General features: G+C 45.0%; 1 protein-coding gene and 1 long non-coding RNA gene across 4 annotated transcripts in view; one reads left to right on the top strand and one right to left on the bottom strand.

Annotated features, from left to right (window-relative positions):
* Positions 1 to 950: 950 nt before the first annotated feature.
* LOC131814316 (uncharacterized) lies at positions 951 to 17,183 on the bottom strand. 2 transcript variants are annotated; one of them, XR_009347271.1, is made up of 4 exons: positions 17,032 to 17,183; positions 16,037 to 16,570; positions 11,051 to 11,204; positions 951 to 1,553 (listed from the first exon to the last, which is right to left on the bottom strand). It is a non-coding gene; the product is annotated as an uncharacterized LOC131814316 (long non-coding RNA). The 2 variants fall into 2 exon arrangements; XR_009347272.1 differs by having other exon boundaries at positions 16,254 to 16,570.
* A 242-nt stretch (positions 17,184 to 17,425) lies between these two features.
* Positions 17,426 to 26,331, top strand: part of RBBP5 (RB binding protein 5, histone lysine methyltransferase complex subunit) — a 36,636-nt gene continuing 27,730 nt past the window's right edge. For both annotated transcript variants that reach the window (XM_059145566.1, XM_059145565.1), the window contains exon 1: positions 17,426 to 17,589. In XM_059145566.1, the coding sequence (XP_059001549.1) occupies positions 17,571 to 17,589 (19 nt within the window). In that variant the 5' untranslated portion in view covers positions 17,426 to 17,570. The remainder of the gene's footprint in view (positions 17,590 to 26,331) is intronic.

The following is a 26,331-nucleotide window of genomic DNA, read 5'->3' as shown; positions in this document are numbered from 1 at the left end:
CTGCTCTCTCTCCCTAAATTAAATAAATCTTTTTTTTTTTAATTTTATTTATTTATTTGACAGACAGAGATCACAAGTAGTCAGAGAGGCAGGCAGAGAGAGAGAGGGAAACAGGCTCCCTGCTGAGCAGAGAGCCCGATGTGGGACTCGATCCCAGGACCCTGAGATCATGACCTGAGCCGAAGGCAGCGGCTTAACCCACTGAGCCACCCAGGCACCCTAAAATAAATAAATCTTAAAAAAGAAGAAATTAGAAAGAATGTATAGGCAGCCAAGACACCAAAACCAAGAGTTAAGACAAATCGCTTATTTGGAGGGAATAATTACAATATATAACTGATAAAATGTTCATACTTCTAATTCCTGAAGAAATAAACAAGGACAAAATCAAGAAGCAAATTGGCTAATACATTTTTGAAAAAGATGTGTATCTTCCTCAATAGGGAAATGCATGTGAGAAACAGGTATTTCCATCTCTCAAATTACTAAAAAATATTAAACTATTCATTACTTTGGGGGATGAGCACTTCCTCACATTACTGGGGAAGCGGGTATAGCTGCAGAAGGGCAATTTGGCAGTGCCTATTATAAAAATTTTAAATGCATATATCCTTTGATCTGGAAATGATTTCCATGCAGTCCTTACCTACTGGAATATTTTCACAGGTATACGAAATTTTAAGTATAAGGATATTTACTGCATCATTATTTGTAATACTAGAAAGTTGGAGGCAGTGTTCACGTCTGGCAACAGATGAGGATTAAACTGTGCTCACCAATGGAATACTATGCAGCCATTAAAAGGAAGGACACAGTTCTCTTGTGTATTGACAGGGATGTTTATACTGGTCACAGAGGGAAGGAATACTTTATAGAATATATTTCATGTGCTATGGTGAGTACTGTGAAGTGTGTAAACCTGGCAATTCACAGACCTGTACCCCTGGGGCTAAAAATACATTATATGTTTATTAAAAAATTTAAAAATTTAAAAAATATATATTTCCTATGATCCCTTTTTGGGGTAATATATCCCTTCCATTTCCCATAATCCCAAATTCTCTAGAAATCTAGTCCATCTCTTTCTGTGTATATGGCTAGAAAGAGGTTTGTAAGGAGACACCTCAAACTGGTAACAGTAGATTTCCTGGGGAGAGAAATCCAACTTCAGTGTATTGCCTTTCTGTTATTCTTTTGTTAATCTACTGTGAACATCTATTTTTCTTTCAATTTAAGAAAATGAATGGAATGGCTGATTCAAGAGAAAGGAAACAGGTCCTGGAAAGCTCTTATGGGCCCACAGACTCAGTGGATAGGAGCCACAGTAGATCTGCAGGTGTCTGCCAAGGGCTTCACTGTGGCTGTGAAGAGCCACCTTCACTCCCTCGTGAGGCAACAGCCAGGGGGAGTTTTCTCACTGGCCCAGCACAGGTCCCAGGCCCATGTCACAGCTGTAGCTGGAAGGCTCTGTCCCCTCCAGATTCCACGGTGGGAGGCAGGAGTCAAGATATGTCTGCCCATCAAAACTGCATTCAGTGGAGGAGAGGTCATTCCTGTAAGGTAATCAAAGAACCTTTAGAAAAGGGATCTACGTTCAGGACAGCCTCGGATGACATACATCCCCTACAGTTCACCTTTTTTGGACTGCTCAGCATCTGTCCCTTCCCTTCTGGCTCTCCTGGGAGGCGAAGTGGCGAAAATAGATGTACGGATTGGAGCCCAAGCATGGAGGGGTCATGGCTGGGACTCTGGGAAGGACATTAAAGAGAAGACCTCCTTGGCTTCTCTTTCCTTTCTTCTGCCTGCCTGCCTTGTCTCAGCAGGGTCCCCAGGAGATCAAACTTAAAGATGTTCAAGCACCTAAGAATAGGCTAAACACCGGCCTTTCTGTGCGTAGAATCCAGGAGTTGAAAAGGTAGAAAGATGAGTCAACTCCAGGCTCAGTGCGAAACCACAGGCTCTGAGATTAAGGAAAGCTGCCCCGGGTTCCAAGCTGGGAACGTGCAGAAGCAATGGTCAATCTGAGACCTCTTACTGAGCAGGATTTGCTTACAATTTCTAAAAACTATTAATTTCTATTTAATGCCTGCTAAAAATATATGCATAGCATCCTTGCAAACTATGAACCGTGATAATTTTAAAACCATGTAAACTTCCCTAAGAACCTGTGGATCAGAGCATTACCACAGTGTTGAAGCCCCTGTGCTATTTCCCAGATGCCCTGGGTCTCTCCTGCCCCAAGGTGACCGCTGTGCTTGTCATTCTCTTGCTCAAAAAACAAAAAGCTTTTCCAAATATACATGTGTTTTAAGCAATAAATAATTTGGCTTTGCTTGTTCTTGAGCTTGAAAACAGCATTACTGGGGCACCTGGGTGGCTCAGTCGGTTAAGGGTCTACCTTCGGCTCAGTTCATGATCCCGGGGTCCTGGGATCGAGTCCTGCATTGGGCTCCTTGCTCAGTGGGGAGCCTGCTTCTCCCTCTGCCTCTGTCCCTCCCCACCCTGCCCCATTCATGATCTTTCTCAAATAAATAAAATCTTTTTAAAAAATGGTGTTACCTGTATTTCATCTTCTAGAACTTTTTTCTCTTCCCTCATGATGTCTGACTTTTATCCCAGCTAACTGGCTGTCACTAACTGGCTGTCAGTTTGTTCTCACTGTGAGAGAGGTTATTCTAATGCGTGAATGGACTTCGAAGTGGCCTCTTTCTCAGAGAAGCAACTTCCGGTTGGCTTGTTTCTCTCACTGCACCTCTGTTTCCCAGCCCACTAATGCCTTCTCGTTTTATTTATCATGTTGGTTCTCCTTTTAAGGGTGAGTACATAGTCCACTGTTTTCCCCCATCTTTTTTAAGTTTTTATTTATTTGAAAGAGAGAGAGAAAACACAAGCAGAGGGAGGGGCAGAAGCAGATTCCCCGCTGAGTGGGGAGCCCCATGACGAAGAGGGACTCGATCCCAGGACTCCGGGATCATGCCCTGAGCCGAAGGCAGACACTTAACCGACTGAGCCACTCAGGCACACCTGTCCCATCTTCTTAAGCTGGAAGCTTTGGTCATGAATTTTCAACTTTCTTCCTTCCTCACACAAACACTGACGTTTCAGTAGAATTCCGTTGAATTATAACTGTCGCTGCATCCCGTAAGTTTTACTCTGAAACATGTTTGTTATGGTTCGGTTTCGGTGTTTTCTATTTGCTGTTACTATTTCCTCTCTGCTCTGAGTTTTACGTGGGTATGTTTCTAAATTTCCAAGTGCGAGGAAGAGTTTTTTTGTGTTTTTGTTAATGATTTATAAACAACGACATTGTGGGCAGAGGACGTGGTCTGTAGGATGACAGTCTTTAAAAAATTTGTTGAAACTTGCTCTGCGGGCTGACTTGTGGTTAATTTTTATGAGTGTTTTATAAAGTGTTCCTGAAAGGAATGAGTATATTCATTACTTTTTTATGATTCATCGATGCAAGCCCAGGGCCCTCTATTGAGACTGGAAATGGCAGGACCACAAATGCTCTTCTGTTTTGCCTGGTGTCTGGCACACCGCCCGGCCCACACGGGATGCTCTCTTGGCCCCTCTGCACCCTTCCCCTCACTGCTCAGCTCCCCTGCCTCTGTGGACCCCACCTTTTGCTCTGCACTTCCAGTGAAGTTCTGCTGTGCTCACGGGAGTTTGGAGGGTGGCAGGAGAAAAGCTGGGCAGTTTTCATCCTAGCTCCCCTTCAGCAGTGGCTGCCTTCCCCCTGGAGATCATAGCTCCTGTCTCATGGCTCTCCTGCAACTACAGGCTTCAGGTTTACAGGAATTTCTAGCCCCAGCATGGGGCTTGAACTCAGGACCCAGAGATCAAGAGCCCCGCCACACGCCCCTCCCGCGCACGGCCCCTGCCTTTACCCATCAGACCCCACAGTGTCCCAGCGCTGGGAGTCCTAGCTGATCTGCTGGTTCCCTCTCACCCTGCTTCCATGGTTTCCACAGTCCCTTCCCTCAACGTCCCTCGGTTCCCCGTTTCCAATATGCTCTCCCTTCCCTGCAGCGGACACCGTAGCAGGATGAATGTGTGTTGAACTAACTACGTGGCAACATCGTGCACAGAGTTGCCCAGAGCCCAAGGGGGAACCTGGTGTTTGGGGAGCGGAGAGTTTGGTGAGGCCAAAGGGTGGTGGGGCAGGTGGCACTGGAGCCAAGGCAGACTGGAAAGACTGGCAGGGGCCCGGGGGTGAGGGAGCCTGCAGGCCATGTGTCACACTCCCAGGGCTCAGACTCCTGAGACACAGACTCCGAGACAGAGACGCTTGCATAAGAAGTAACAGGGCGCCCTCCCAGCCTCTTTGGCTCAGCAGCTGGGAGAAGTGAAGGAAGCAGGGGGAGCCCAGCGGCATCTGACAAGCGCAGGAAGCAGCCAAGCAATCTCCCGTGGAGACCTGCTGGCCACGATTCACACCTGTCCCAGCTCCAGGCTGCAGAGAGGAAATCCAAGGTCTTGGCTCCTTTTATCAAGAGAGGGCACAGCCTTTGTCTTTGGCCCCAGCGCTGGAAGCAGAGGCGGATTGTGGAGCCTGCATTCTTTGGCCCCAGACTTAGACCTTCTCCCCCTCCGGTTTCTAGTAGCCTCACCAGCTGTGGACGCACTTCATCATGTGGCCTTGTGAAGGCCTAGTAAGGTAGAATGAGAAACCGCCGTACGTATCCCGACTGTTATGTTTTCTCTGCTGAGACATGGGATCCCTGCGCAGCCGATCAGCAGGCTTTCAGAGACAGAGGTGGACTTGGGAAGACCGCTTAAAGCATCCCAGTTAGGGGCATGTGGATGGCGAGGTCGGCTACGCGTCCAGCTCTTGGTTTCGGCTCGGGTTGTGATCTCGTGGATTGTGGGAGCGGCCCCACATCAGGCTCTGCTGAGCCTGCAGTCGGCTTGAAAGATTCTCTCCCTCTGCTCTGTCCCCTGCCCGCTTGCAATCTCTCTGTCTTCAATAAATAAATAAATAATACCCCCACCCCAAAAAGCATCCCATCTAGGCTCCTCTTTTATAGCAGAGGATATGAGACCCCAAGCACAAAGGATGTCACACAGCTAGCTGGGGGGTAGGACCACAGTAACACCCATGTCTCCGGATCCCTAGGCTAGTTTTCCTTTCTTAATTATAGCTCCCACTGGCCCTCTGAGTTAAAAAAAGCACGCTGGCCGATGGGGTTCTTCATCTCTCTTGCAGCCATGGAGTCTGGTATCTCATGTATGGCCTCCCCATCCCATTCCAGGCACTCAAGAGGAGTCTGTGGCCCTGACACATGAGAACAGCTCAGGAAGCTATAGGAAGGAGGGCTTGCTGAACCGGAAACCACAGTGAGGGACACAGGCCAAGGCAGGTGAGCAGAGAGGCAGCCTGAGGGTTACAAGTGGTAGAGGTCACCAGCTGGGGAGGGGTAACTTCTCTATCCCCAGGCCCAGAGGAGGAGGATCTCTGGCTGGACAGCCCCACGGGCTGGATCCCAAAGACCCACCACAGCAGCATCACCCAGAGCAGAGAATGAGGGCTCTGGGTAGCTTGGGAAGTTTCCCACTTGTCTTTGGTGGGTCTGTTGAGCTGGAGGAGGTAAGAGATTAAATTTTAATACTTTTTTTTTTTTAAGATTTTATTTATTTGACAGACAGAGATCACAAGTAGGCAGAGAAGCAGGCAGAGAGAGAGAGAGAGGAGGAAGCAGGCTCCTTGCCGAGCAGAGAGCCCGATTCGGGGCTCGATCCCAGAACCCTGGGATCATGACCCGAGCCGAAAGGCAGAGGCTTTAATCCACTGAGCCACCCAGGCGCTCCTATAAGAGATTAAATTTTAGAAGGTAAGGCCTGGCCCATGGAGGTGGAAAATTTAAAGATTTTTAAAATTTTTCTGACAGAGAGCAAGCACAAGCAAGGAGAGTGGCAGGCAAAGGAAGAAGCAGGCTCCACACTAAGCAGAGAGCCTGATGCAGGACTCGATCCCAGGACCCTGGGATCATGACCTGAGCCAAAGGCAGACGCTTAACCAACTGAGCCACCCAGGTGGCCCACCATTGAGCTCTTGAGACTGGTGTTTCTGGAATAGATTAGCATTTGAAATGGCGAACTGAGTGAACCGAACAGCCCTCCGCAGTGTGGGTATCATCTAATCCACTGAGGGCAGAGGAAGGACGAATTCACTTTCTCAGTTTGGCCTGGGACGTCCATTTCTCCTGCCCTTGGAACAGGAACTCCTGGTTCTCAGACCTTTAGCTTTGGACCAGGACTTACACTACGAGTCCCACCTGGTTCCAGGCCTTTGGACTCAGACTGAATTATACCATCAGTTTTCCTGGTTCTCCAGCTTCCAGAAGGCATATCATGGGACTTCTTGGCCTTCATAATCATGTGATCCAATTACTAGAATAAATCTCTCTTATATATTACACACACACACACACACACACACACACTCCATTTCTCTGGAGAACCCTGACTAATATAACAGTACTTAGAGGAAAATTCATAGCATTGAATGCATATATTCTTTTTATTTATTTATTGAGAGAGAGAGAGAGGGAGAAAGGGAAGAAGGGAGAGAGAGAATCTCAAGCAGATTCTAAGCCCAGTGCAGACCCCGATGTGGGGCTTGATTCCACGACCCAGAGATCATGACCTGAGCCAAAATCAAGAGTCAGACACCTCCCAGACACCCCTGAGTGCATATATTGGAAAAGGAAAAAGGTCTAAAACCAATAAGCTAAGCTTCCATCTTAAAAAACAAACAAACAAACAAACAAACCCCCCCCCCAAAACAGAAAACTCCAAAAGAAAGAGTAGATCTGTCATTGCGCCCTGAAATAAAGTTCTCAGACACCAATCTGAGCGGCTCTGCAGGGAAGAGCAGTGGCAGCTGAGTCCTGCACATAGCTTTGGTCTCATTTCTTACCAGAAAAGCAAGGACGATGCCTCCAAGCGTGGGAAAGGAGTACAAAGGGAGGGCGAGCGTCTTGAAGCAGGCTTGCATTGTCCCCTGCACAGGCACACAGGGAGTCAGTCATGGGATCAGGGAGGAGGGGGATGTTTGTGCTGGCAATTGCCAGGTGAAGAAAGGGGAGACTGAGGCTTACATTCTTTCATAGCTCCTAACTTACTCCCTGACCCTGCGGATCGTGGGATCCTGCTCCTACCGGGCCATTGCGTTCAACAGCCCGGAAACAAGAATGCTGCTGACATTTAAGCTGCTTCTACAATCACTCCTTAGGGTTTATAATGTATTTTCTAAGATTAACTCCACAAGATCAAATCCAAATTAAGCAGAAGAAAAGAAATAATAATAATTCATATTATATCACAAGGCAATTACATTGAAAACAGGAAATCAACAAAACCAAAAGCCGGTTCTTTGAAAAGATCACTAAAGTTGATAAGCCTTCAGCTAAGCTAACTAAGAAGACTAGCAGGCAGTTTGTAGTTCCAGTCCCGGACCCTGGGATCATGACCTCAGCCAAAGGCAGAAGCTCCTCCCAGTATCATTCTTAATAATGAGCAACTAGAAGCTTTTCTGTTAAGATCAGGAACAAAGCAAGGATGTCCTCTGTCACCACTCCTTTTCAACACTGCACTAGAAGTCCTAACTAATGCAGAAACAGAAGATAGGAAATAAAAAGCATACTTACTGGGAAAGAAGAAATGAAGCTGTCTTTGTTTGCAGATGACCTGTCAATGTACGGAATCTGAAAGAATTGCCCATAGCTGCCTGGAACTAATGAGTGATTATAGCAAGGTTGCAGGAAACAAGGTGAATATCAAAAGTCAATTGCCTTCGCAGACCTGTACCCCTGGGGCAAATAATATATTATAGATTAATTAAAATAAGTAATTAAAAAAAGTAAAAAAAAAAAAAACCAATTGCTTTCCTATATAGTAGGAAGAAACAAGTAGAATTTGAAATTTAAAAAAAAACAACACAATTTACATTAGCACCCCCCAAATGAAATACTTTGATATCGATCTAACAAAATATGTATAAGATCTATGTAAAGAATACAACAAAACTCTGATTTAAGAAATAAAGGGAGAACTAAGTAAATGGAGAGGTATTCCATACCGATGGATCAGAGGACGCAGTAATGTCATGATCAGCTCTTCCCAATCTGATTTACAGTTTCAGTGCAATCCCAATCCAAATCCCAGTAAATTATTTTGTGGATAGCAACAAACTGATTCTAATGTTTATACGGAGAGGCAGAAGACCCAGAATAGCCAACAAACTATTGAAGGGAAAGAACAAAGTCAGAGGATTGACACTATGTGACTTGTTACAAAGCCACACTAATCAAGGCGGTACCGTATCAATGAAAGAATAACTAGACCCACACAAACACAGTCAACTGATCTTTGACAAAGGAGCACAGGCAATACAGTGGGAAAAGATGGTCTTTTCAACAAATGGTATTACAGTAACCGGACATCAACTTGTAAAAAAACTGAATCTAGGGGCACCTGGCTGGCTCAGTTATTAAGTGTCTGCCTTTGGCTCAAGTCATGATCCCAGGGTCCTGGGATCGAGCCCCACATCAGGCTCTCTGCTCCGTGGGAAGCCTGCTTCTCCCTCTTCCACTCCCCCTGGTTGTGTTCCCTCTCTTGCTGTTTCTCTCTCTGTTAAAATAAATAAATAAATAAATAAAAATCTTTAAAAAACAAAACAAAACTGAATCTAGGGGTGCCTGGCTGGCTCAGTCAGTAGAGCATGCAACTCTTGATCTCAGGGTTATGAGTTATGAGTTCAAGCCCCACGTTGGGCATAGAACTTACTTAAATGAAAATGAATCTAGATACACATCATACACCTTTCACAAAAGTTAACCTAACATGGATCCCCAAACTAAATGTGGGGCGCCTGGGTGGCTCAATCAGTTAAGCAGCTGACTCTTGATTTTGGCTCAGGTCAAGATCTCAGAGTGGCGGATCGAGCCCCATGTCGGGCTCCGCGCTCAGTGCAGAGTCTGCTTGTCCCTCTCCCTGCCCCTTCCCCAACTCTCTCCTTCAGATAAATAAATAAATAAAAAAAGTAAATGTAAAATGCAAAACTACAAAGTTTCTAGAAGTGAATATAGAAAAAATGCAGATGACCTTGCACAAGGAAGTGACTTTTCGATACAACACTATGAAAGGAAGAATTGATAAACTGCACTTCATCGAAGTCAGAATGTTCTGTTCTGTGAAAGACACTGTTAAGAGAATGAAAACACAAATTACAGACTGGGAGGAAATGTTTGCAAAAGACACAACTGGTAAAGGACAGTTATCCAAAATATACACGGAACTCTTAGCGCTCAATGAATAGAAAAACGATGTGGTCGAAAAATGCGCAAAAGATCTAAACAGACACCTCACCAAAGAAGATACATGGATGGAGATAAGCATATGAAAAGATGCCCCACAATGCCTGTCACCAGCAAAATGCAAATTAAAACAAGAGAGGGGTGGGCGCCTGGGTGGCTCAGTGGTTAAGCCGCTGCCTTCAGCTCAGGTCATGATCTCAGGGTCCTGGGATCGAGTCCCGCATCGGGCTCTCTGCTCAGCAGGGAGCCTGCTTCCTCCTCTCTCTCTCTGCCTGCCTCTCTGCCTACTTGTGATTTCTCTCTGTCAAATAAATAAATAAAAATCTTAAAAAAAAAAAAAAAGGGGGTGCCTGGGTGGCTCAGAGTGTTAAAGCCTCTGCCTTTAGCTCGGTCATGATCCAGGTTTCCTGGGACGGAGCCCCGAGTCGGGCTCTCTGCTCGGCGGGAAGCCTGCTTCCTCCTCTCTCTCTGCCTGCTTGTGATCTCTGTCTGTCAAATAAATAAATAAAATCTTAAAAAAAAAAACACCCACAAGAGATACCATTACACCCTTATTGGAATAACCAAAATCCAGAAAACTGATAACACCTTACGTTGGATGAGGATGTGGCAAGGGATGTTGATAATGGGGGGTTCAGGCATGTGTGGGGGCAGGTGGCGTATGTAATGAAATCTGTATCCTCTGCTCAATATTGCCGTCAACCTAAAACTGCTCTGAAAAATAAAGTTATTAAAAATATTAAAGACATTCACTTTTGACTTAAAATATATATATTTAAGGGCACCTGGGTGGTTCAGTTGGTTAGGCAGCTGCTTTCAGCTCAGGTCGTGATCCTGGAGTCCCAGGAATGAGTCCTAATTTGGACTCCCAGCTCAGCAGGGAGTCTGCCTCTCCCTCTGACCCTCCCCCCCTCACGCTCTCTCAAATAAATAAAGAAAATCTTTAAAGAAAACCTCTTTAAACTAGGAATAAAAAAAGACTTGGCAACTTTTCAACTCATTTTATGATGCTCACGTGATATCAATAGAAAACCTGATAAAGATACTAAGAAAATCATACAGACCAATCTCAAGGCCCTGCGATCACGACCTGAGCCAGAATTAAGAGCCAAATGCATAACTGACTGAGCCACCCACATGCGCCTGTATTTCTTTCTATATTCTGGACGTGAAGCCCTTTGAGGTTCTCAGGACGAAGAAGCCTCTGCAAGAGAACCTCCCAGGCTCTCGGTGCGCTACATCAGAAGTCTCCACACCCCCTAGCAGATGAACACCCTCAGTATTTGGATTCTGGCCTGGGACAAGGAGGAATCCAGATTCTGTTTATAGATTGCCGAGGGTGGGAGACGTTGGGGACTAAACTCTTCTTCCTTCCCTCCGCACATTTTTATTGCGAACCAGAACAGTTCTCTTTCCTTGAAGTGCCCAGAGCTTGCAGTGTGGCTTGTATAACAAGTTATGTAAGTTTTCTTTAGAATAGAAAAAAGGTAAGGGGTGCCAGGGTGGTTCAGTCGGATAAGCATCTTTTGATTTCGGCTCAGATCAAGATCTCTCAGTGTTGTGAGATTAAGCCCTGTATCAAGCTCTGGATTGGGGCTCCGCACTCAGTGGGCAGTCTGCTTAGGATTCTCCCTTTCCTTCTGCCGGCCTCCGCCCCACTCATGCTCCCTCTCTCTCTCTAAAATAAATAAATAAATAAAATCTTTCAAAAAAGTAAAAAGGAGAGGTACCTGGGTGGCTCAGTTGTTAAGCATCTGCCTTTGGCTCAGGTCATGATCTCCTGGTCCTGGGATCAAGCCCCGTGTTGGGCTCCCTGCTCAGCAGGAAGCCTGCTTCTCCCTCTGCCTCTCCCCTTGCTTGTGTTCCCTCTCTCGATGTCTCTCTCTAGCAAATAAATAAAAGAAAAAAGGTAAAAATAGGAGGTATAGAAGGAAAAATAGGTAAAGGGGGGGGGGAACTACACTGAAAACCCCATCAGGGGTTTTAGCCAATGTTTTTTTAAAGGGCTTGAAATATTAGCATCCAACTCAATAAAGACAATTGAAATCATTACATTGGATGGGAGACCCAGAGAATTGAGAAGAAACCAGTATGTTGTCTTTATATACTATCTTTTTGTTGTTTTTCCCTTTATGCAATGTTTTCCTTTGTTTTTGACAAGGAGCAACTACGGGTTTTCTTTATTTAAAGAATTTTGAATGGTTGTTTTGATTTTAGAAATGTTTTCATCGGGGCGCCTGGGTGGCTCCATAGGTTAAACCTCTTCCTTTGGCTCAGGTCATGATCCCAGGGTCCCACGATCGAGCCCTGCATCGGGCTCTCTGCTCAGCGGGAGCCTGCTTCCCCCTCTCTCTCTGCCTGCCCCTCTGCCTACTTGTGATGTCTCTGTCAAATAAATAAATACCATCTAAAGAAAAAAAAAAAAAAGAAAGAAACGATTTTCTCAGTCTTTTCAGTTTGGAAATGATACTCCCTTCCCTATTGCCTCCCAACAGAAATGGGGTTTGAGCATTCTGCCTTGTTGGGGAGTGGAATGAGTTAGGACTTTTGTAATCAACAGATCATGTCTTGGAGTAGCACAAGCAAAAAAGCTTATCTTTTTTTTTTAATAAATAGTTTTTTTTAATAGATTTTATTTATTTATTTGACAGACAGAGATCATAGGTAGGCAGAGAGGCAGGCAGAGAGAGGAGGAAGCAGGTTCCCTGCAGAGCAGAGAGCTGGACGTGTGGCTCAATCCCAGGACCCTGGGATCATGACGTGAGCCGAAGGCAGAGGTTTTAACCCACTGAGCCACCCAGGCGCCCCTAAAGCTTATCTTTTCTAAAGGTCCAAGGATACTTAACTGAAATGAGAAAATGTTCATGCGGTATATCCTTGGTAATGAACTTGATGCAGAAAGTATTATGTTTGATTTGCTTCTGAATCTCTGCTTTATTTTTCAATCTGAAGCCAACTCCCATGGTTCCCACCTGTTGGACACCAGTGGCCTCTCATTCGTATCTGTTCTCTTCAACAGATGTGCCAGACTATGGGGGCCTCTTAGTCCACATTCCAAATTCTTGGGAAGGAATCTAATTGGGTTCAGCTTGGGTCAGGGGCTTAGCTACAAGAGTAATCAACTGTGGCCTTGGAGGTACAGGGTGCACCATGTGAACGAGGCTTCTCTTTCTGCTAATTATGGTTGACAAGTGGAGGCAGACTGAACTAGCTACTTAAATTTGTGAGGCCCTGCGCAAAATGAAAACACAAAGGTCCCTTGTTCAAAGATTGTGAAGGATTTCAAGATTGCAACAGCAGAACATTAAACCAAGGGTGGGCCCCTTCTAAATGCAGGGCGTTGGATGACTGCACGGGTCTCCGGCCAAGAGGCTACTCCTTGCTCTAGCCCTGGAGGAAGAGCCTCCAAAATGAATTTCTAGACCCCATATGTCAAAACTTGGAACCAGAGATTCTTGTTTTTGGAGTTCATAACTTAGAGTGAGTGTTGTTTTCCACAGTCCCCACCCCGACTTCATCTCCTCCTCAGATCCAGTAACTTTATGTGGAATTGCCTGAGTATGAATAAGTTGGGTTTTTAAGTCTTCTGTCTCTTCCTTTCTATTATGAGGCAATGATCTCGAAGGCTGTACAAAGTGTGCATTTGAGTTGGGTCAGTCATCTTCAGTAAGAGTTGATGATGAAGGAGTTAATGTCCTTTTCTAAAAACATTCTTACCAAAAAAATAAAAAAGAACCCACCTTTTTATCTTGAATTTAGACTTACAGAAAAGTCACAAATATAGTCTTGAGAGTTTTCATACATCTCTCCTGCAACGTCCCCTGTTAACATCTTATATAACTATAGTGCAATTGTCAGAACCCAAAAGATTAACATTGGTACAGTACTACTAATTAAAGACCTTTCTTGAATTTACCAGTTTTGCTCATTTATTTTTCCTATTCTAGGCTCCTGACCAGACCTACACAGCATGTAGTTATTTCTCCTAAGTCTCTTGCAGTCTGTAAAAGCACCTTTGTCTTTCGTAACTTTGACTTTTTTGAAGAGTACTGATCAGTTATTTTGTCAAATGTCCCATAATTTGAGTTTGTCTGACGTTTTCTCATGATTAGGCTGAATATGACAGATAACATTGTGTCAACACATCGTATCAGGTTCATGGTTTTGCTTTGTCTTGTTCCTGGTGATGTTGACCTTTATCACCAGATCAAGGGATCAGGTGGCTTCTGCTAGATTTCACACTTGAAAATGACTATCTTTCCCTTTATAGTTAATAGATCTCTTGCGGGAGATATTCTGAGACTATGAAAATTATGCTTCTCTTCAAACTTCTGCCCATTCAATTTCGTACTTCTCAGTGGAGCTGTTTTCTGCAGGGTTTTTTTTTTTGGGGGGTCTCTAGGCTTGTGGATCCAACCAAGGGCTCATTTTAGTTCTTCCCAACCTTTTTAGTGTAGCTATGTTTTGGACTTACAGTAGGTTCATTTTTAAATATTTTTTATTCCATTTGGGCTCTCTCCACATCCCAGTTGGTTTTAGTTATTTATTTATCCCGGGGGTATGGGAAACACTAGCATTCTAAGAGTCAGAGCTACACAGATATATACTCTGAGTATCACCACCTCCTCACTCCTGCTACCCCATTCTCATTTACTCCTCTTTTTCCCACCTATCCCTTACAGGAAACCAATGTCCTTAGTTTCTGATTTATCTTTCCTGTACTGTTTCTTTTGCACAAATGGCCAGAGGCAGCATATTTTCTTATATTCCCTTCTCATTTAGGGCTGCATTTGTGCTTTTCATTTTTCACTTAGAGATGTCTTGGCAACCACTTTATATCAAATTCACAGAGTTCTTCCTCATTTTTTAAACAGCTGTTGAGTATGCCATTGTGTGTTGTACCACAAATGTACAAACAGATTGTTTCCAAAATATTGCAATTACAAATAATACTGCAACGATCAACCTTAGGCTTATGCCTTTTCCCACAAAAGTGTGGAGTGTATCTTCAAGTGAATGTATAGATACATAGATACATCTAACTATTTCTTTCCTTCCAATCCTTCTTGCCAGAACTGAGAGCTGTGTCTATGTTACTATCTCTTTCATGCTTGCTTTCTTAGCTCTAAAAGCCTTTCAAGTCTTTAATCTCTGACAGCACAGACGGCGGTCGTAAGTACATGAGTACATTTTCTTGGAAAAGTCTTCACTCCCTAATGATTTGGTGGCACCCCCATTCTTGTAATAGAAATGGTTCTCAACCTTGTCTGAACATGAGAATCACTAAGAATCTTTTAAATGTTACCAATGCCTAGGAATGCTCTAGGTAGATCCTACAATTAATGCAGAATATCTGGGTGTGAGACTCGGGGACCTGTATTATTCTGTGGTGCCCCAGATGTTGCAACGTGCAGCTAAGGCTGAGAACGACTGGCTTAAGTCCTTGAAATGTGACAAAAGTCTCTTGGCCCTTACCATATTCCCTGTGATTTGAACCAGCTGCCAGAGTATATCCTGGCTGACTTGGGAGGCATTCCACTCAGAGAATTCCTGATTTTTACCTGGAGGAGAGGTAAGTACCAGCTGGCTTAATTTAGGGAGATCTGTAAAAGTCTTTAATGAGATGGAATTTCAACCCAGCCAAGAAGTAAGTTTTTCTCATATAGAGTCTGAATGACAGTGACAAGTTGCTTCAGGCCAAGAAGGAAGAGTGTTCAATTTCCTTTTCTCCCCTTCAACACACAAACCGGGGTACCTTCCTTTGTGGTTGGCAGTATTAATAAGCTCCAACTAACACTTGTAAAGCAGAGCCCGCTAATTATACTGTTTTTCATCAAATCAGAGATACCATAACTTATAAAACACACTATCTTATGTTGCACTAAGATAAAAACCCACTGCTAAATAATTATGAGATAATTAAATAGAAGAGATTTTTAAATGTGGGGACATGTGCATATTAGAATTGATGAAGTATAGTTCATCTTTAGCCTAAACCTTTTTTTTTTTTTTTTAAAGATTTTGTTTATTTATTTGAGAGACAGAGATCACAAGTAGGCAGAGAGGCAGGCAGAGAGAGAGAAAGGGAAGCAGGCTCCCTGCTGAGCAGAGAGAGAGCCCGAGCTGGTGCTTGATCCTAGGATCCCGGGACCATGACCCGAGCCGAAGGCAGAAGCTTTAACCCACTGGGCCACCCAGGCGCCCCTAAACCTCTTCTTTGAACACCAAGTCAGGATGGTCACTTGAATTTCTCAAAGGCTCTTTAAACCTAACATGTCCCATGGGGAAACTGGATGGCTCAGTCAGTTAAGCCTCTGCCTTTGGCTCCAGTCATGATCTCAGGGTCCTGGGATGCAGCCCCTCATTGTGCTCCCTGCTCAGTGGGGAGCCTACTTCTCCCTCTCCTTCTGCTCCACCCCTCTGCGTGCACTCTCTCTCTCTCTCAAATAAATAAATAAAACCTTAAAAAAAAAAAAAAAGAGCACACCTCTTAAAAAAGGGGGAAAAAAACCCTAACAACCCAGTCTGGCTTCTCCATCAACCTTGCCAAAGCTGTTCCTTTCCCTGCATTCTCTGCCGTGTCAAACGGAGTCCCCCCCATCAAAGTAGAAACCTAGAAGTTGAGCCCGTCTCCTGACGTTCTTGCTTTCCATATACAAGAGATCTTTCCCATTCTACCAGTTCTGCCTCCTACCCCTCTCTTAAACATCGCCTACCTCTTTCCCTCTGTCCTCGCCTTGGGTCTGGTCTTCCTCAGCTCTCCACGGGCTTACTGCAGTGATCTACCCGCTTTCTACTCCTTAAACCAATCCTACTTCACACCGTCCTTCTTTTCCTCCTTAAACATCCCTCGGATCACATTACTCCTCGCTTAACTATCCCACAAGACAAGTACTGCATCCGAACAACAGGCCAAGTTCATGAGCAGCCCACCTCGCAGAGGAGAAAAACACGCGTGGATACATGGGACAAGCTGCTCAGGCTCATCCCGAAATAAACCTAACAGGGACATTTCCCCAGCCCTGCGGCTGGCGGAGGTCGAGGGGGCCGGTGATCACGAATGATGACCAGGGCGTGCCGGGAAGCACTGGTATCTGCCGCCGTTGGTACTCCAGTATTTGGGATGTCGTGGTCGCCACGTTTCGGAGATGCGGACGAACGCCACCCGCCTCCCGCGATCGGAGCCTCGGTTACGGAATGCGGTCACACGGGGCTGACCCCTGCCCGAAGGGCCTCAGGACGAAATAACTCTGGGTAAAGGGATTCGTCAGTTAGAGCAGCTAACCTTCTGCGGGGCGCCTGCTGCCCTCACCCAACCTTCCCACGAACCCTGCAGGGACGCCCAGGACCGCTCTCCGTGTTACCTACAACAACCCTGGGGCCCGGAGGGGAAGACGCGGCCCCAGGGGCGGGCTGAGCGACCGGGGGAGCTGGGATCAGGGGCATTACGTCTACACCCGGGGCGGGGGGCCATCCAGCTCCAGTCCTGTTGTTCGGGAGAGCCTACGCCGTTCCTTTCCTCCCGCAGGGAAGCGCCGGGGAACTCAGCCCGCCTCTTCCTCCGCTCCGTGTTCGGCGTCCTGCTCAGGGCTGGGGGCACGCTGTAAAGCCTTGGATGGAGGCCTAACAAATGCTATCGTACATTCCCGTGGGCCCCATGGCACAGCCTTACACGTAGGAAGTCACTCCCAGGAGACTGAAGCATACGTACTGAGGAGTACGCGCCCTGGGGACTAAGAGCCACGCTCCACACCCGAGCACCGCGGCCGACCCTTCCCGCTCTCCTACGTCCCTCGGACTTGGCCCGGAACCTTTCTTGCGGCGTCGGAAGCAGCCGGCGGAGACATGGCCGCCGAACACACAACACCGCAAGGACTAGTAGTCTAACGATATGCCTGAAATATATAGCTCACTTAGATGGTTCGGCAGAAAATGGCCTCAAGGACTCGCACTTTTTAAAGTATTCATTGACAATGACATTTTTGTCCCTTAGTCAAGAGCGCTCTCAAATGATTCCGAGAGAGTTTGTTCTTTTTTTGGATGAGGCGTTTATATGGACAGCCCACTTGAAACGAACAAGGAAGGCGGGGGAAGAAAGCGGAAGCCGCGGGGGCTTCTAAGCCAGAAAGTCTCCGGAGCTTGCGCTAAGCTATTTGCGGCGCCCCCCCACTTAAACGCAGGTCTCAGAAACGGGCGGGGGGAAAAGGCGTCGTTCCTGGAGCTGAGACCAGGCTGCCGGAGTCCTCAGGGATGAACCTCGAGTTGCTGGGTGAGGAGGGCTATGGTTGCGTCTTAGGAAACCCTTCGGTCCTGGAAAGGAGGGAACCTGGGCGGGAGGGACGCGGGCTGCAACCTCAGGGACATAGTTGTGCCGTGGATCCCGGGGCGCTCCTGTTCCCGAGCAGCAGCGGGAGCAGGAAGCCCAGCTTCGGCTTAAGCAGGCTGCATTGCCTTTCCCGAGGCTGCTTTCAGATCAGTGCTGGAGTGGTAGGCGCAGACCGCTTGTGACTTCGATTTGAGGACAAGGATCAAAGGTGCTGAAGTAGCCCAGGGCGGGCAGGACCGGAGTTTCTGGAGAAGAAGGAGTGTGAGGATGTGAGGCTTGAGAGGAAGCTTGGAAGACTTGTCAGGGGTTTGGGCGCCTGGAAAAGTTAGATTGTTTTGTAGACGTTCGGGGTGCTTAAGGAGGGGGATTTGGAGATCTTCTAGTTGAAGTCCCTCATTGGACACATGAAAAAAGTCTTAGTGGGCAGTGACTGGAAGGCATCAAGTGAGTAAATGGCACAGTTGGCCCTGGAATCGTCATCTTGACTTTCTGTTTAAGCTGCTCAAGTAACAGGGACGGTGTGCACAACACAGAACTACAGAAGCAGTTGCTTTTTGTCACGCTCTCTGAGTCATTTCCTCCCTATCCCTGACCCAAGCTGTTTAAAAACTTAGGTCTTGTCTTCGAGGTTTTCATTAGGTGTTTAGCACGATAGTCTATATTTCCAGATTTCCTAAAAGACTTGATGTAAAGTTAAGTTTCTTTAAAAGAAAAACAAAACAAAACTCAGAAGTTGTATTGAATGTTAAAAGGGCTACAAAGGTTTTTAAAGAAGTGGTCCTTACCTTTAAGGAGCTTAAGGTGATTATCCAAATAGCCATAATATATTGCAGAACATAGGCCTTTAAGGGTCATTACCGAGTGCTAAGAACATTTAGGAGAGAGAGTGAATGTCTTCTAGGCTGGGCAAGAAGGGCATCCAGGAACAAAAATTCTATGGAGGAGTTGGACTTTTTTTTCTTTTTTTAAAGATTTTATTTATTTATCAGAGAGAGGGTGGGGGGGAGAGAGCGAGCACAGGCAGACAGAATGGCAGGCAGAGGCAGAGGGAGAAGCAGGCTCCCTGCTGAGCAAGGAGCCCGATGTGGGACTCGATACCAGGACGCTGGGATCATGACCTGAGCCGAAGGCAGCTGCTTAACCAACTGAGCCGCCAAGGCGTCCCAGGAGATGGACTTTTGAGTAGACATTTAAGACTGGTGAAATAGTGACGGACTGAAGCATGAAGATACAAGGAGAAATGCTTATTAGGAATGTTTGAGCCAAGACATCAGTGAGAGAACACCCAAAGAATGTTCCTGCTTGGCCTGGTTGTGGGTGCTGTGAATAAAAGGAAGGCCAACAGATGCTGTCTGTGGACTCTTGAATGCCCAGCTGAAAAGTCTGTGCTTTTTAAGAAAAGTAGGGCAGATACATTGAAGGGTTTTGACCTGGTAAGTAACTCGATCAGAGCTATGATTTATTTATTTATTTATTATTAAGATTTATCTGACAGCAGCATGTCATTGAGGCTTGGATGGTGTGAAACCAGTTTGGAGGGCTAGAGTAAATGAGTGATAAAGAGGGCCTGAGCTAGGAAATGGAACAGAGAGACCCTGAGGAGGTAAGAGTTGACAGAATTTGAGAATCGTTGTGTGTGGTAGGGGCGTCAGTGGTGAGGAACTATGAAGTGAAAATCATGGGAGCCAATGGTGGTGTTACTGGTGAACATTTAAGGACATGGGGGAAAGACAGCATTGGGCATGTTGAGTGGGGATCTGGGGTTCAGGAGGTAGGTTTAGATTTATGAAAGAGATGTGTACTTTCCTGCAGGTGGGTTGTTGAGGAAACCTTGTGAGTGGATGACAAGACCAGGGGAGAAGGTGGGAGGGGCAGAAAGAAAACTGCTGAGGGCAGAGTCTTGGACAGTTACCTATATTTTGGGGTTAAGAGGACAAATAAGTGATAATAAATTAAGAATTATATATTACTTATTATGAGCTAGGCAAATTTTTGAGTGCTTCCCTATATTTATCCACGTGGAGGTAGATCTACGTTGTCGTGCTCTCAGAAGCCACTTGTAGAGCAGGTGAATGCTGAAAGCTGGGAAAGGGCTGCTCTGTGTAGTCCTTAGGCACTGGTACCCATCAGCAACTTGAGTGGAAGCCAGAGTACAGTCATTTTTGGAAGGCGTGGGAGATGGAGTGGAGGTCAGAGGTCGACCCTTATTTTTAAAAACTTCAGCATGGGGGAAAAGTGATAGGTAGGCTAGTACATGAAAGAAATGGTCATGGGAAAGATTTTCCTTGAATGATATAGAAGATTTATGAGGGTGAAATTTAGGAATATTTAGCATTGGAAGGTTAGACAGTTTATTTATATTTAAAGATTTTATTTATTAGAGAGTGCACGCGAGTATGTGCATGTGTGCATGTTGGGGGCAGGAGCATAGGGAGAGGGACAAGCAGACTGACTCCACGCCTAGTGTGGAGCGTGATGTTGGGCTCGGTCCCTCCATCCTGCAATTCTTACCTGAACTGAAAGAGTTGGGATGCTTAACTGATTGAGTCACCCAGGCACCCCAAGAAGGCTAGACAATTTAAAAGAAAGCTGGGTCTGGAAATCTACATTTCTATGGAAATTAATGAGTTTTAAAGGAGAAAGTTGGAGATAAAAAGCACAAGGAACAGAAGTGATTGTGATTGTGGGAGCATGTGTGGGAAAGAATATCTGTCCAGATAAAGGAAAGGAATGATAACGTGCTGTTAATGTAACACTCAAGGTAGTGATTTTACTTCTGTAGTCACTTCTGAGCTCTTGCTGGGTATCTGACAATATGCACTGGAGATAGAAAATTACGTAAGAGTTTTTCAAAACTATTTTTACTACAACTCACAGGAAGAAAACTCTTTTTTCTTGGGAGAGGGAGACGGGAGTGGGGGTAGATAGAGAATCTTAAGCAGGCTTCATGCCCAGTGCTGAGCCCGGTGCAGGGGCCTGATGACACAATCCTGCAATGTGACCTGAACCGAAATCAAGAGTCAGATGCTCAAACAATTGAGCCACCCAAGGTGCCCAGGAAATCTATTTTCTATCACACAACCCATCATATATACAAATATATATATAACTAAGTTTCTCAAAATTATACTTAATTCCTTTTATGCTCAGTGTCCTCTGATGTCTTCTGTTCGAATCTATTAAAAAACTTGCTGGGGCTCACTAAATTGATTTATCCACTTATAGTGGGGGTGGGTCCTTCTGTTTGAAAGACCTCAAAATAAGATACAGCCTTTGCCCTGAATAAATATGTAGAGCTAGAAGGAGTGAAACATAAATAATTGTGTCTAATATGGAACCGTAATAAGTGAATGCATTATGGGAGTTCAGCTGAAAGCAATTAATTCTGCAGTGTAGAGGTTGGCAGTAGAATTTGGGGATGGTTTTATAGAGGAAGCGTCATTTAACCCAGACAGTGCAGATAGAGAAGGGTTTTTCCGGAAGGACAAGTTAGAGAAGCTGATTAGCAGTGCGGGGAGTAGTTGGGACAGATGTTCTGAGGCATGACTGCATATGGTATGTTCAAGAAATGGTCAGTGCTCTACAGCTGGTGCTTAGGGCAGGTTATGTGAGCTTCTATGCTAGGTGCTGATGCGAAGTTAGCCAGACATGGCGAGGATAACACTGGCAGGGGCCAGAATGAAATCACTTTTTGAAATTATACTTAGAAGTTTAGTATATTGTTGGGTGAAGTAAATTTTAAGCAGCTAAGTGACAGGTGAGATTCGGGTCTTGGAAAGTTGGCTGTGGCAGCTCTGCGAGGGAGGCGAGGCTGGAGTCAAGGACACATAGCAATTGCATTGGTGAAGGGATCAGATGAGGGCCGGGTGGGATTGGTTATCTAGACACCTGCGAATTGCATTTCTTTGGAAGAATGCCCTTGCCTGTGTCCTCGCCTGTTTGAGGAAACAGAATGGAAATTGCTACTCTGCTCCTAACCCTTACAACAGAGGGGAATGGGTTGGAATCAAAAATAATAGCGCCTTTGATCAAAAATAATAGCGCCTTTGGGCGAAGAGGTCTGTGCAGCTTTAGAGCTGGTGATAATCAGGTCTTTAAGGAGGTGGGTATTCAGCAGTGTGGAGAACAGACCTTTTTCCACATCAGGACACCTAGAGGGAGAAAGCTGGAAGGGGCTGGGAAGCTGAAGGGCAGTTTGGAGAAAGGATCTTCCCAGGACAGAAAGGAGGGCCCTGAGGGAGCTGGTGTGGCTGGGCTGGAAGCGTTAACTCAGATTCCGAAAAGGCTGCTGCAAAGCAGCCGCCCTTAGCCGAAGGGAAGGTCTGAGCGGGGCACAGGCTTTGAAGAACAGTGTCAGGAAGACGAATGTGGTGGAAGGCCGAGACTGTAAAAGTGAGGCGACTAGGAAGGGTTTGTGACACTATGTGGAGAGTGAAGACTAAAGTTTCCTGCCTGGTTGGGCTGGATGGTGTAATACCAAAATTATTCATTCAGCACTCAGCGCAGACCTTTTATGTGCTTCCTGTGGGCTTTATTGGCAAAGGGCGGTGGGAAGCTTAACTTCCAATTTTCCTTTTGTCTTCTCTGGGAAAAGGGGTGGCTTTTTGGGAACAAATAAAGTGAACACTGGTTGTTGCTAAGAAAAATCCTTAGTAGGTGGAATTTTCGGTAGGCCACTGAGCTCACTTCTCTTGGTTAAATTCCATTCGGTGGCCGTGAGGGAGTAATTGGTGTGGATCTTTGAGATGTGGGAAGAGAAAGGAAAATGTACAGAAGGAAAGCAGATGGGCACATTTTGACTTTCAAATAGGGGGGATTGTGTTGTGTTTTACAGATGATACATTAATAACCTTGAGGTCAAATTCAGGCAAGATTCTAGAGGCTGTTTAGTGTAGTTACAGTTAAGAGTATGGTTTCTGGATCAGGTTCTGGTTGTTCCATGTTTTGACTGTGTGCACTTGGGAAGTGACTTAACAGTGAAATGGAATGTAATAGTGCCACTGAACCAACAGAGTTCGCTCCTTGGTGAGTCACAGATGCACCACGTGGAGTTGGTGCACAAAGTAGACTTTATTTGAAGCAAGTAAGGAGATCATGGGAATAACTTCCAAAACCATTTATTCTCTGAGCAAGTGTGAATGGATTCCTTCTACTTACGGTTTTTGGATGAATATTTAGTTTTTGGATGAATATTTAGTTTTTGGATGAATATTTAGTTGGGAAGCCTTGTCCTTGCGTGTAGAGGTGAGCATAAGGCCACCAGTGCTCCCTTAAGGAAACCTGCTATACAGGCATTGTTATGGAAATGAGGCTTGTGCTCCTCTTTGGGTGGAGATTTAGTATTCTAATGAGGTAAAGGTAGCTGGAGGTCACTCCACAGTCCATCTGCACAGGCACCAGGCAAGGGTTTTATGCTCAAAGTGGTCTGGACCCTGTCGCATGAGGGTTTCAGTTTCCATTTCCCCCGAGTGAAGAGATGAATGGGAAGGAAGAGCTTGAGCAAAAATATGGGACGAGGGTTGGTGAGTACAAGCAGGTGTCAGTAAAGGTCAGGTCTTGGGGTGTAGCGGGTGCCAGCAGTGGTCTCTTAATCACGAATAGAGAGGACTGAAAGGGAATATATAAAAGACCTTTGTGTGGAGTTGGACATGTAGGCATTCAGTAAGCGGTAGCTGCTCGTGGTAAGTGCAGGTTTGAGCACTTCAGAGAAGTGATGAGCCAGTGTGAGTGTAAGTCAGGAAAGTGCACTGTGGTTCTTTAATCTCTTGCTTTTCAAATGAACAAATATAGCACGTGTTTATCACAGCAGTGGAAACAGTTCAAACACGCATCCAGAAAAACTGTCTTTCTCCCCTTCCCCAAATGGTGACTTTCTAGAGTTTCTCATTCTATAGTTTATTCCTTGCTCACACAAATGTTTAAACAAATTTATTAGGGCTTTGTTTTAGCTTTTTTACAGAAATAGAACCTTTTTATACACATTATTTGGAACTTGCCTTCTTCAGTTAACACTGTACGATATTGTTCGTACACATTGGGAGATGGTAGATCTGATGGATTTTTTTTTTTAAGATTTTATTTATTTATTTGATAGAGATCACAAGTAGGCAGAGAGGCAGGCAGAGAGAGAGGAGGAAGCAGGCTCCCCGATGAGCAGAAAGCCCAATGCGGGGCTCGATCCCAGGACTTGAGATCATGACCAGAGCTGAAGGCAGAGGCTTTAACCCACTGAGCCACCCAGGCACCCCTAGATCTGATGGATTTTAACACATTCATGTAGATACACACGATGTATAATTTCTTTTTTAAGATTTTATTTATTTATTTGAGAGATGGAGATCACAAGTAGGCAGAGAAGCAGGCAGAGAGAGAGGAGGAAGCAGGCTCCCCGATGAGCAGATTCGGGGCTTGATCCCAGGACCCTGGATCATGGGATCATGGGATCATGACCTGACGAAGGCAAAGGCTTTAACCCACGGAGCCACCCAGGCGCCCCACGATGTATAATTTCAACGGTAAAATTCCCATGCGTTTTGAAAAAAAAGTGATCCTTTTTTTTCCCCTTGCGGCCTCCTTTTTGTTGATAATCCCATGTATTTCCTTCCGTATTTTTCTCTATGCTTATATATATGTGTGTGTGCATGGACACACACATAATAATAAAAAATGAGATTATATAATACACGCTTTGTGTTTGCCTTTTTTCTACTTAATAACACCAATGCAAATTTCTCTAAGAGAATTAGCATAATTTGTATTAGAATACAATGTAATTTATTCATCTGTTCCACTATTAATGGACATTTACCTTGTTTCGTTTGGGTAGGTTTTGTTTGTTTTTTGGCCACCAAAAACAATACTTGAAATATTAGTACTTGTGTTTACATCTATGGAGATTAGATTTCCATTTGTAGAATTGCTGAGGTAAGGACTCTATATGTTTTGCCTTTTATTTTTTTAAGCTTTTGTTTATTTCACAGAGACACAACGAGAGAAGGAACAGAAGCAGGGCAATGGGAGAGGGAGAAGCAGGCTTCCAGCCAAGCAGGCAGCCTGATGTGGGGCTCAATCCCAGGACTCTGGGATCATGACCTGAGCTGAATGAAGCCAGATGCTGAACGACTGAGCCACCCAGGCACCCCTGTGTTTTGCTTTTAATGGATATTGTCAGATCCGTTTTCCAAAAGGCTATAGTAGTTCCCATTTTTTTTTTAAGATTTTATTTATTTATTTGACAGACAGAGATCACAAGTAGGCAGAGAGGCAGGCAGAGAGAGAGGGAAACAGGCTTCCTGCTGAGCAGAGAGCCCGATGCGGGGCTTGATCCGAGGACCCTGGGATCATGACCTGAGCTGAGGCAGAGAGGCTTAACCCACTGAGCCACCCAGGTACCCCATAATTCCCATTTTTAATAGGTGACATATAAAAATGTCTCTGTGCCCTCTCCTGCACCCCCAGATGTTCTCTCCCTAAATTTTCCTGTGTTTTTTGTTGTTGTTGTTTGTTTTTTAAGATTTTATTTATTTATTAGAGAGAGAGCACGAGTGCAAGCCAGGGGAGAGGCAGAGGGAGAGAGAAAGGGAAAAGCAGACCCTCTGCTGAGCAGGGAGCCTGATTTGGGGCTCAGTCCCGGGTCCCTGGGATCATGACCTGAGCCCAAGGCAGAAGCTTAACAGAGTGAGCCACTCAGGTGCCCCTAAATTTACCTGTTTGATGGATGAAAGTGGCATCTCATTTTTATTTATGTTCTTTTTGTCTTTTGGGTTGTTTTTTCTTACTGATGTATAAGTTGCTTTGCAATACAGGTATCAACTATCAGTCATCTGCCTTGAAAGTTTGTTTGTTTGTTTTTTTAAAGAGTTTATTTATTTTTGACAGAGATCACAAGTAGGCAGAGAGGCAGGCAGAGAGAGGAGAAAGCAGGCTCCCCGCTGAGCAGAGAGCCTGATGTGGGGCTTGATCCCAGGACCCTGAGATTATGACCTGAGCCGAAGGCAGAGGCTTAACCTTAACACTGAGCCACCCAGGTGCCCCAAGGCACAGGCTTTAACCCACTGAGCCACCCAGGCACCCCGAAAGTTTGTTTCTAAATCTTAATTGTTTATAGGAACTTTGCCATGCAAAATATTAAATTTTTATTTAATCAAACCTATTTCTCTTTTCTTTTGGTGTTCTTCATTTGGTTAAGGTCTTCCCTACCCTAGATAATACATGAGGTCTCCTAGATTTTCTTCTAAGATTCTTGTTCTTTAAAAACATCGATTTACCTGAAATTGATATGTTATATGAGAGGAATTACTTTTTCCTTCTTCCATATGGTCCCTTGTCATTCCCTATATGTTAAATAAATCCTCCACTAAATTGAAATGCCACCTTTATCATATTTCAGCAGCGTCAGTACATTTAGAATTTTTTTTCACATTTGTCTTTATTCCATCTGGAATTATATAACATTTATTAATTTTTAGGGAAAGCCATTAAGTTTTCCCATCCCAGAATGTAGATTGTCTTTTCATTTATTTAGGTTTTATGGCCTTACTTAAGATTTTATAGTTTTCTCCATACATGTCTTGTATCTTCCTTATTACCTTATGACCTGATCCTTAAATATTTTATGTTTGTAGCCATCATGAGTGGAATTTTTCTTTGTATTTCCATTTTTGGATTCTAATTGCTAATGTAAAG

Source organism: Mustela lutreola, chromosome 14 (assembly GCF_030435805.1).
Source record: "Mustela lutreola isolate mMusLut2 chromosome 14, mMusLut2.pri, whole genome shotgun sequence".
Lineage (NCBI taxonomy): Eukaryota > Metazoa > Chordata > Mammalia > Carnivora > Mustelidae > Mustela > Mustela lutreola.
Note: the sequence above shows the minus strand (reverse complement) of the source record. Positions and strands in the feature narration are given on the sequence as shown.